The sequence below is a fragment of the Phyllostomus hastatus genome, unplaced genomic scaffold (genome assembly GCF_019186645.2).
Source record: "Phyllostomus hastatus isolate PE091 unplaced genomic scaffold, TTU_PhHast_1.1 phas_scaffold_200, whole genome shotgun sequence".
Lineage (NCBI taxonomy): Eukaryota > Metazoa > Chordata > Mammalia > Chiroptera > Phyllostomidae > Phyllostomus > Phyllostomus hastatus.
This window is the reverse complement of record NW_025334016.1, coordinates 5966529-5978812: the sequence shown is the minus strand read 5'-3', so window position 1 is coordinate 5978812 and position 12284 is coordinate 5966529. Positions and strand designations below refer to the sequence as shown.

The following is a 12284-nucleotide window of genomic DNA, read 5'->3' as shown; positions in this document are numbered from 1 at the left end:
GAAATCTTGGAAATATTTGCCATTTCCATTAGAAACTCAAATGCATATATGGCTTCAAGCACATTTTCTATTAATAACAAATCAACACCATCTTCTTTGTAATTTCACTGCATTGTTACTTTATTTTTGTCTCATATACATGGCTTAAAATTAAAATAGCCAAGTCATAACTTTCATAAGCCTTTTAATTAAATAATTTAATTTGAGATGCTAAGAGTAATATTTTCAAAGTGATTTTAATTGCATTTCATTATCATGAGGTATTTCATTATTGCACACACCACAGATTAAAACAGAATTGTGTTTATAGTTAGCACACAAGAAAATATAATCGGTATAAAGCTCCAAACATACTGATAGTCAGCTGTAAAATTCTTTTTGAAGTAGAAATGTCCAAATATTCATGCTTCTTAAAAACTTTTTTGTGATGGCATCAAAAGCACAGTATGTAGAAGAATATTAACTTTTAGGGAAACAAGGGCTATTTGTTATCCAATTCCACCAGGATGACATATGCAGATATCAATACAAAGAAATCACTTTTTCTGTGTTAACAGGCTTTGCAAAAGGAAATCATAATGATAATAGTCAACTTATCTTTCTTTCATTTAGTCAGGTGCTCCAAAAAGTAGAAATGAATAAAATTATCAGGTAGGATTAGATTTTGAACTCTGTGTCATGTGATAATTATGGAAAAAAATTCAGGTACACGTGTTTTTTATTTATTTTACTAAGTCATATGTTATAAATTATCTTTATCCTTTGGGTTATATAACAGTTATTGTTAATACTATCAATGAAAGATACTTGCTCAGCACACCAATTATTGCACTGTTTATTTTTTCATTTGTTTCCATTTTAAGCCCCAGCACAAATTTGCCATCTCTATTTACAGATGATTGTTTCTGCTAAATAATTTGAAATTGCATTATGTCAGCCTTTATTTGAACAAGTTAGTTGGTACTTTCTTATTAGCACCAGACAATACCTCTAACCCAGGTAATCAACAAACACATGCATTCATTGATGTACTCATTCATTCATTTGTTCATGTCTTAATTTATCATGATTATTTGTCATAGAGAAACCAGGGTATAGTTGTATCTAGGTATAATGGGCTATGAGTCCTCTGTACATGAGATGAACCTTTAAGAGGCAAAGAATAATTTTATGTATATTTATAGAATAGATTTCTGCTGGAATAGTGCTACTATTAATATTGTACTTTCTTCATAAAATATTAGGCCTTACTTCAGACTCACGACGTAGTGGCACATGAAGTTTACAGTGATGAAGCATTGAGGGTCACACCTCCTCCCACTTCTCCCTATTTAAATGGTGATTCTCCAGAGAGTGCGAACGGAGACATGGATATGGAGAATGTGACCAGAGTTCGGCTGGTTCAGTTCCAAAAGAACACAGATGAACCAATGGTAAGTAGGGAAACAAAGTTTTCTGTACTTTCATAAAATGACAGCATGAGTTAGAGCAACTAACTTCAACCTATACTACTAGTAGGTGGGGACAGAAGGAAGGCATGAATAGTTTTAAAGAAATAAGTTTCCAGATCCTCATTTTACCACAGGCATCCCCCACTGCTGCCCAGAATTGTTGTGATGACATCATGCCTATGGCATGTTGATTCTCCTTCTCATCTCTTCTTTCAGAATTGCTCTTCAGCCCTGACTGGTGTGGCTCAGTTGGTTGGGCACTGTCCGGCAAAGCTAAAGGCCATTAGTTCAACTCCCAGTCAGGGCGTATGCCTGGGCTGTGGGTTCAGTCCCAGGTTGGGGCATGTACAAGATGCAACAAATTGATATTTATCTCTCATATCCATGTTTTTCTTCCTCTTTTCTCCCTCCGTTCCCCTCTCTCTAAAAAAAAAAATAAAAATAAAAATCTTAAAAAAAAAAAAAAGGAATTGCTCTTCAGCTTTACCAAAAATAATAGGAAAAAAAAAGAATATATATGAGTACATTACCCCAGATGTGAAAACATCTAGGGCAGCAAAAAAAAGGGGGGGGAAGACATTTTGAAATGTTGGTATTGGTTTTGAAAAAGTGAGCAGGGTAGTTCAGTTGGTTGGAGTATCATCCCAATACACCAAGGTTGCAGATGCAGTCCCTGATCAGAATCAACCAACTAGTACATAAATAAGCAAAACAACAAATCGATGTTTCTCTCTCACCCCCTTCCTCTCTCACTCTAAAGTCAATAAATAATTTTTTTTAATATCCATGCTTTAAGGACTTCTGGCCACAATGGAGGCATAGCTAGATATACTTTGCCACCTTGTACAACCAAAAGAAGGACAACAACAAATTTAAAAACAAAAAATAACCAGAACTGCCAGAAAATTGAACTGTATGGAAGTCTGAAAACCAAGGAGTTAAAAAAGAAACACTCATCCAGATTGTTAGGGGGTGCAGAGAAGACATGCAGCAAGGCAGTGACTGCAAAACCAGGGCGGTCCCACATTTGCGTGCAGATAAACTGGAAGGAACAAATGGGGAGCAAGACAGACCACGCAACCCAGGGTTCCAGCATAGGAAAACAAAGCCTCAAAAACCTCTGGCTGTAAAAACCTGTGGGGATTGTGGCAGCAGAAGAAACTCCCAGCCTCACAGGAGAATATGTTGGAGAGACCCACAGGGTCCTAGAACATACACAAAACCACCCACCCAGGAATCAGCACCAGAAGGGCCCAATTTGCTTGTGGGTAGCAGGCAAAGCAATTGAAAACCAGCCCAGAGCCAAGCAAGTGGCATTGTTCCCTCTCTGGCCCCTCTCCTACATTTAGTGCCACAGTGCAGTGATGTGGCTTGCCCTGCCCTGGTGTATACCTAAGGCTCTGCCCCTTGATAGTAACAGGTACACCAAGACAAAAAAAAAAATATGGCCCAGGTGAAAGAACAGATCAAAGCTCCAAAAGTAGAACTAAGCAATGAAGGGATAGTCAACCTATCAGATGCACAGTTCAAAACACTGCTAATCAGGATGCTCACAGAAATAGCTGAGTATGGTCACAAAATAGAGGAGGAAATGAAGGCTATACAAAGTGAAATAAAGGAAAATATACAGGGAACCAATAGTAACAGGAAGGAAACTGGGACTCAAATCAGTGATTTGAAACAGAAAGAAGAAAGATTCAACCAGAACAGAATGAAGAAACAAGAATTCAAAAAAATAAGGAGAGGCTTAGGAACCTCCAGGACAATTTTAAATGTTCCAATATCCAAATCATATGGATGCCGGAAGAAGAAGAGGAAGAGCAAGAAATTGAAAACTTATTTGAAAAAATAATGGAGAACTTTCCCAATCTGGCAAGAAATAGACTTCCAGGAAGTCCAGGAAGCTCAGAGAGTCCCAAAGAAGTTGAACCCAAGGAAGCACACACCAAGGCACATCATAATTACATTATCCAAGATTAAAAATAAGGAGAGAATCTGAACAGCAGCAAGAGGAAAGAAGACAGTTGCCTACAAAGGAGTGCCTATGAGACTGTCAACTGATTTCTCAAAAGAAATCTTGTAGGCAAGAAGGGGCTGGAAGGAAGTATTCCAAGTCAGGAAAGGCAAGGACCCACTTCCAAGATTACTCTATCTAGCAAAGCTATCATTTAGAATGGAAGGGCTGATAAAGTGCTACCCAGATAAGGTAACGTTAAAGGAGTTCATCATCAAGCCCTTATTATATGAAATGTTAAAGGGACTTATCTAAGAAAAAGAAGATGATCAAAAATATGACCAGTAAAATGACAACAAACTCACAACTATCAACAAGCAAACCTAAAAAAAAAAAAAAACTAGGCAACTAGAACAGGAACAGGATCACATGGAGGGTTATCAGTGGAGAAGGTAGAAGGGGGAGAATGAGGGGAAAAGTACAGGGAATAAGAAGCATAAATGTTAGGTACAAAAAAAACAGGAGGTTGTTAAGAGTAGTATGGGAAATGGAGACGCCAAAGAACTTACATGTACAACCCATGGACATGAACAAAGGGCAGGGAATGCTGGAGGGAGTGGGTGGTACAGGGTGGAAGGGAATAAAGGAGAGAAAAAATTGGACTACTGTTACAGCATAATCAATAAAATATTTTTATAAGTCTCACAGTTTCCAGATATTTTACTTTAAACAAATTTAAAAGAAGACTAATAAGGAAGACATTCAAAGAATTGAGTAATGTGCTAAAATAAAATGGACCATGTAATTACTTGCTCCCAAGGAATTCCATCCATGGAAGGAATTCCATTCACATCTACTTACTTAATATGAATTAATTTTCTCAGTGCTTAGGAATAGTATTGAAATAGAATTGATGCTGACCCTTACCTCATTCTCATAGAATTAACACAGATTGGGAAAATCAAAAAAGGCCCAGGGTATGTAGCGCAGAGCAGAGGCCATCCAGGCAAACCAAGGAGCATGCATAGAAATGTGGAAGTAAAAAGGCCCTTAGCATAGTTTCAGAATGGAAAGAAGGAACCATAACTGGACTGTAGAAAACAAGGTGAGTGGCAGGAACAGGACCACACAAATGTTAAAAGACACGTTATGGATTTTATTCTTTATCTTGAAGCTATTGAAGAGTTTTAAGCAAGGAGATAGGAGCAGATTTTTATTTGAGAAATCAGTCTGGAGAATGGATTCCAGGAGAACAAGAGTGGGTATGCGGGGAGATGATGGAACTGTGAACTAGAAGGATGGATATCAAATGGAATGAAGTAAAAAGATTTAACAAAAAAGTAAAATCAATAGACCTCCATAATGGATTGACAGTGGAGATGAAGAAGAAGCAAGTATTAAGGCTGAACCTAAACTTAGGTTTTCACAACTGGATAGACAATGATGCTACCTACTGAGATGGAATATTGGGAAAGTTCCAGGTTTTGGGGAGGAATCATATCTGCAGGGAAAAAATCAAATTTAATGCATTCATATCTTTTTCTGAGCATAGAAAAGGGATATTGGGATGTATATAGAAAAACAAATTACCTGCTTAAGAAAGTTGCCCAGTTGCTCTCCAAATTAAAGGAAGAGTTACAGAGCAGTGATTCTGTGACTGCAATTTCCAGAGAGCCCTCAACCGTAGACATTTCAGGTTGTAATTCTCATTTACTCTTCTTTGCCAGTTATACTGTATTGTCCCAGCACTTACAGCAGGCAGGGGACATGCAAATCACCTCACCTCTTCTGGTGTTCTCCAAGCAACACATTGGCTTAAGAGCATGGGCAGTAGCAGCTTTGGGGGAACTTGGGCAAATCATTTTATGTCAGTTGACCTCAATTTGTCCATATTTTGTTTAGCAAGTATTACCAAAAGCATACTTGACTAAATGATCCCCAAGATCCCACCCAGGCATGAAAGTCCAATATTCCATTCATTCACTTTACATATTCATTCATTCATTTAGCATATATTTGGTAAGTGCCTACTATGTGCAAATAACTATATTAGATGCTACTGACATAGTGGCAGATAAGAAAGACATGGGCCCTTTCCAGAGGTTACTTTCCACAGGGTTGCCCTCTGACCTACCCCCCAAAGAAAAATTGAAAAACCCAACCAGAGCTGTCTGAATTAACTTTATAAGGAATCTGAAAAACAGCAAAATGGTTACACTAACCAAACAAACACTCAGTTAAGAAAAAGCCATCTTCAACATAATAAGAAAGTTTAGTGGAGTTTTTACTTGCCCTTGACTCACTCTCTAAAGCAGCAATTCTGGTCTCAAGCAGGTGGCAGCTGGGTTCCAAGTTCCATCTCTGAAAGGAGAGGATACAGACTGAACTTTCATATGATTTAGTCATTTTGGATATAACAAAATGAATAAAGCAAGGTGCTTAACTTTGTTTTGCAAAACCTAGAAAACTAGTTTAAAAGTTCCAATCACTGCTCATAAATGGTACAAGTCAGACTACAAACCCACAAATGCTTGGGGCAAGAGATTACAGTTGGAGACATACAATGGACCACTTAACACTTGAAGGAAAAACTGGGATGAAACTCTTTAGGTATTTAGGACATTTAAAAGGAACCATAATAAATGTAATACATCACATAAAAAATGAAAGATGAAAATCATATAATATCAATAGATGAAGAAAAAGCATGTGATAAAGTCCTAAAAAGTCCATAAAAATCGGAAATATTTTATTTTGCCTACATTGAACAAGCAGGTACACAGTTTAGCACAGTTCGTTTAACAAGAACTGTTGTGATTCAGCTATAGAAGAGAAAAGGCTGTGTCAGAGAGACAGGATGAAGGGGTGATGAGCCAAGCAGAGCAGACAGGAAGAGGAAATTGACCACAAGAAGGTGGCCCAGAAGTGTCTTATGATCATCATGCTCTAAAGCAACCCAGTGACAGTTGCTTGGTCTTTTATGTGAAAGCTGACTATGTAGAAACATAGACTGAGTAAAAGTATAGAAGTGCATCCCTGAGTTACTTTTTTTCAGAAAATATAAAATGGCCTTGAATCTCCCCTAAAAGTCTCCTTAGAAAAATTCTTCTCTCTTCTGTCTTCTATGATCCTAGAAAAGGTGTATGTCTTCTCTTGTTAACTGCTTGCCATAAAAATCAGAATTATTTTATGGAAAATGTGTATCTTCATAATGTAGTTCTCTATTACATTTAATATAGCTTCATTTGCTTGCTTAGTTATCTTATTAAAAGCATTGTATTACTATGTAACATATATCCATATGATCTGTCTGCTTTTTCAAACTTCTGCAATGCGTCCAACTATGCTAGGTTTACCCTCCAAGGATGATATACTCCCATTACACCCTTGTTTTCTCATTTGTAACATTGCATTTGTGATTACTTCTTTATTGATTGAGACTCCCTTAGTTGCAGGTGATAAAGACCAAACTTGAACTAGCTTAGACTATAGGGGAAAGACTTACGTAAACAAGGAAAGGCCAGGAATTTACCCCAAGTTGAGGTAGGTTCAGTAATAGGCACCCAGCCCAAACTGGGCCAGTTTTTTCCCTAGAATTTGGGAACTTGGGAACAGTGAGAGTACGAAGTCAATTTCTCTCTGCAGAGAAATGTTTGGGGCAGACAAAATAATGAATGTTAACTTCATTTAGTTTCAGGTGAACTTACCCTAGCCATGATAGACCAGTCTGTCTCATTTACTACTGTACCTAGCAGAGTATCTGCCACATGAAGGTTCATGGAATGTTGGCTGAATGAATTCATGGAGTTAGTAATTTCAAGGATGGAACCCCCATCATATTATCATTTCCCTTATGAAATTAGATTTACCTTACATATTAATTTACATTTTCCAAGAACACCTCCCTCGGTAATGATACATGCTGACTGAAAGTATAAGTGGGAAATGAAACATGCCTGCCACTTGTAAGAACTATAAAATAGGAACCATGCAAAGTTACATTTTGTAGAATTGTACAAATTAAGACAGTCCAGATTATAAAATCTCAACTATTTTATGAAGTTTTCTATCAGAGTGTTATTCTGCAGTGAAGAAGATAAGACAGAGTCCCCTACCCTTAATCATCTCAAATGCAAGATCAGTTTTCACCAAGGGCACTTATTAAAAATGTAGATTTCTTGATTCCATTCCAGACTTCCTGACTCTAAACCCAAAGAGTGAGTTTAAAAATCAGTATTATTTAAAAGACCCCTGTGTGATTCTTAGAATCAACTGTGTAGTGCAAAAATACATTTATGAAAGCTTGTCTTATAATGGTGACTAATTAGAAAACCAAAAGTAATCTATTCCGTAGTATAGTATTGTGGCATCACATATGTGGAGCTTATACTTCTGGGCCAAAATGGCCAGATTTACTGGAGCCAGATTTACCCTCTCACCTAAAATAAAAGTTCTCAAGATATTGAACATCAGGCAATGAAGGACAGTAATCCCAGCCCCGGCTGGCGTAGCTCAGTGGATTGAGCGCGGGCTGCGAACCAAAGTGTCGCAGGTTCGATTCCCAGTCAGGGTACATGCCTGGGTTGCAGGCCATGACCCCCAGCAACCACACATTGATGTTTCTTTCTCTCTCTCTATCTCCCTCCCTTCCCTCTCTAAAAATAAATAAATAAAATCTAAAAAAAAAAAAAAAAGACTTGGAAAATTTAAAAAAAAAAAAGGACAGTAATCCCTAAGAGACAGGAAGCAAACAAGATTAATCCTATGATTGCCCAATCTTACTGACTTGAAAGAGTTTCCAGGCCACAGCACAGGAGGTATAATTGATGCAAAGCAGGCAGACTCCCTGAACTAAGGAGACAGAACTGAAAGTCTGGGGATACCAAGGCACCTAAAGTTCATAGGAAAGAGTACTGAAGAAAAAAGAGCTGCACAGAGAGAGAACCCCAGAGATCTATAGAGTTGTCCTCAAGTATTCTGAATAATAATCAGCACATTTATGAGATGAAACAACCCAGAGCTAAGGAAAGACCATCCATAAGGATTAGAGAGAACATTGTCCAACACGGACTGCCCATTCCCAACCACCAGACTGGAAAAACAATTTGTGGGGCATTGTGTAGAGTGCTCAGGAAGGTCTTGCCTCTGTAATGAGGAATACAGATGGAAAATTACTCCAGACCTGACCAGGAAAGAATGAAAGGAAGACCCAAAGGATCAAACTAATTTTAAGTAACTGAACTACATCCCAGAAGAAAAGCTTAAGAATACTGTAGGAGGATCCAAGATGGAGGCATAGGTGGTTGCACTGTACCTCCTCGAGCAACCAAAACTAAGGACAACAAGAATTTACAAACAGAAAACAACCAGAACAGAGAGCAATGAACCGAAGGGAAGTCTGAATACCATATATTCAGTCCGGTAAGGAGGGGCGAAATCGAAGGCCTACGGAGAGGGGTCGAGGGGTACCAGCAGGAAAAATCGGTGGCTGGCAGACATGCGCACGCAGGGCACAGAACCGCAGACCGCAGCTGATGGACCGTTGGCAAACCCTGGGTGCAGGAGGCAACCAGCAGACCCAGTGAGGCGCACAAGGCAGCTGGCAGCTGTCCGCAGCCGCACATTCTCGCGCAGAACTTAGCGAAAACGGGCACCCAGCGCTGGGAAACAAAGCCTGAAGGCACCGATTGAAATCACCTGTGGAAGTTGAGGCTGGGAGATTCTCTCAGCCTCATAGGAGGCTCCTTGGAGAAACCCACAGAGTCCAAGAGAGTGCACAAGCCCACCCACCCGGGAGCCAGCACCAGAGGGGACCAATTTGCTTGTGGGAAGCAGCAAGGGGGACTGGAGTCCTGGTGAGAGCAGAGTGGGCTCCATTGTTCCCTCTCGAACCCCGCCCCCACATACAACGTCACAACCCAGTGACTGAGGTGCCCCACCCTGGTGAACACCTAAGGCTCCGCCCCTCATATGTAACAGGTACCACCAGACCAAAGGAAAAAATTAAATAAAATAAAAAAGATGGTTCAAACAGAGTTAAAAGCCCCAGAGCCAAATTTTTTAAGCGACCGAGAAATAGCCAACCTATCAGATGCACAGTTCAAAGCACTGGTGATCAGGATGCTCACAGAATTGGTGGACTTTGGTCATAAATTAGATGAAAAAATGCAGATTACAATAAGTGAAATGAAGAAAAATGCACATGGAACCAATAGTGATGGAAAGAAAACTAGGTTTCAAATCAATGGAAAGGACCAGAAGGAGGAAAGGAACAACCAAACAGAAAAGAATGACGAAACAAGAATTCGAAAAAATGAGGAGAGACTTAGGGACCTCCAGAACACCTTTAAACGTTCCAATATCCGAATTATAGGGGCACCAGAAGGGGAAGAGGAAACACAACAAGTGGAAAAGTTATTTGAACAAATAATAAAGGAGAACTTCCCCAATCTGGCAAGGGAAATAGATTTCCAGGAAGTCCAGGAAGCTCAGGGAGTCCCAAAGAGGAACATGACAAGGCACATCATAATTACATTACCCAAGATAAAAATGAAGGAGAGAATTCTAGAAGCAGCAAGAGATAAGGGGACAGTTACCTACTAAGGAGTTTCCTTCAGAATGTCAGCTGATTTCTCAAAAGAGACCTTGCAGGCAAGAAGGGGCTGGAAAGAAGTATTCCAAGTCATGAAGGGCAAGGACCTACATCCAAGAATACTCTATCCAGCAAAGCTTTCATTTAGAATGGAAAGGGAAATAAAGTGCTTCTCAGATAAAGCCAAGTTAAAGGAGTTCATCATCACCAAGCCCTTATTATATGAAATGTTAAAGGGGCTTATCTAAGAAAAAGAAGATAAAAAATATGAACAGTAAAAAAAGACATCAAACTCAGTTAGTAACAAGCACACCTAAAACAAAAGCAAACTAAGCAAACAAAGAGAACAGGAGTGGAACCACAGAAATGGAGATCACATGGAGGGTTAGCAACAGGAAAGTGGGAGGAGGAGAGAGGGGGAAAAGATATAGAGAATAAGTAGCATGGACAATAGGTAGAAAATAGACAGGGGGAGGGCAGGAATGGTGTGGGAAATGTAGAAGTGAAAGAATTCATGACACATGGACATGAACTAAAGAGGGGGAATGTGGGTGGGAGGGGGTGGGCAGGGGGGAGTGAAGGGGGAGAATGGGACAACTGTAATAGCATAATGAATAAAATATATTTAAAAAAGAAAAGCTTAAGAATACTTATAAGAATTAAAAAATACCTAGCATGCAACAATATAAAATTTACAATATCTGGCATCTAATCAAGGATTGCAAGACAGGGAAATGTGACCTATAATGTGGAGAATAATCAATCAAAACTGACAAAGAACTGACAAAGATATTTGAATTCACAGAAAAATGCACTATGGGATTAATGGCAGATTAGACATTTCCAAAGAAGAGATTAGTGAATTCAAAGACAGCAAAATAATTATCTAAAATAAAGAGAAAAAAAAATTTTAATAGTCAGTAATGTAATAACTCTGCATAGTACCAGGTGGGTACTAGAAATATTGGGGGAAACACTTTGTAAAGTATGATTATCTAATCACCTGAAACTAAGACAAAATAATGAATATCAACTTGAATTGAAAAATAAAAATGTCTTTCACTGCCTGGCTTGTTTCGCTTAGCATAATGCTTTCCAGCTCCATCCATGCTGTTGCAAAGGGTAGGAGCTCCTTCTTTCTAAAAAAAAAAAAACAAGCAAAATATAACCAAAGACACTGAAATAGGGGACAGACTGACAGTGACCGGAGGGGAGAGAAGAGGGAATTTCAGGGGGGAATGGGTAGGGTTTACAGGAACAAATTTGGAGGACACATGGACAAAAACTAGGGGTGGGGGGGGGGTAATGAGGGGGAAGAGGGGAGGGTTGCGTGGGTGAGCTGGAATGGGAGTACGTGGGAGAAAACTGTACTTGAACAATGATTAAAATCAAATTTTAAAAAAATAAAAAGAAAAATTTTTAGAAAAAGAATTTTAAAAACTAAGTGTCACTGAGCTGTGAGACAACTGCAAGCATGTTAATTAACAGAAAAAAAAAATATTTAAAGACATAATGGCTGAAAATATTCCAGCCATTGGAATATTTTCATTGATGAAAACTGTAAAACTGCAGTTGTAACAACCACAATGAAGCACAAACACGGAGAAAGCAATACCAAGTTGCATCATAATCAAATTGCTTAGAACCATGATTAATAGATCTTAAAAACAGTCAGTGGTTGTTAAAAAAGAGAGACATGTTACATACAGGGAAACAAAGATGAGGATGAAATTAGATTCCTTATCAGAAACAGTACAAATAAGAGTAATGTCTTGAAAGTACTGAAAGTTTAAACAAAACTCTCAATTTACAGTTCAAACTCCAGCAAAGATATCTTTTAAAAGGTAAAATAAAAACATTGTCAGACATACCAAAACAAAGAATTTAGTAGATTTACAGTATAAGAAATGTTAAAGGACATCCTTATCATTTAAGTCTCTTTAAAAGATCATTGGCAGCCCTGGCTGGTGTGATTCAGTGGATTGAGTGCTGGCCTGCAAAGCAAAGGGTCGCCGGTTTGTATTCCCAATCAAGGCACATGCCTGTGTTACAGGCCAGGTTCCCAGTTGGGGGCACACAAGAGGCAACTACACATGGGTGTATTTCGTTCTCCCTTCCTTCCCCTCTCTCTAGAAATAAATAAATAAAACCTTTCTTTTTTAAAGATAATTGGCAGCCCTGGTGGGTATAGATCAGTTGATTGTGCATCATCCCTCAAATCAAAAGGTTGCCAGTTTGATTCCCAGTCAAAGGACATGCCTGGGTTGTGGGTTCAGTCCCCATTTGG

The 12284-nt window shown here is 38.8% G+C and overlaps 1 protein-coding gene across 11 annotated transcripts in view; it reads left to right on the top strand.

Annotated features, from left to right (window-relative positions):
- CASK (calcium/calmodulin dependent serine protein kinase) overlaps positions 1-12284 on the top strand; it is a 422712-nt gene that overhangs the window by 351629 nt on the left and 58799 nt on the right. For all 11 annotated transcript variants that reach the window (XM_045860500.1, XM_045860508.1, XM_045860504.1 and 8 more), the window contains exon 14: positions 1245-1433. In XM_045860500.1, coding sequence (XP_045716456.1) covers positions 1245-1433 — 189 coding nt within the window. The remainder of the gene's footprint in view (positions 1-1244; positions 1434-12284) is intronic.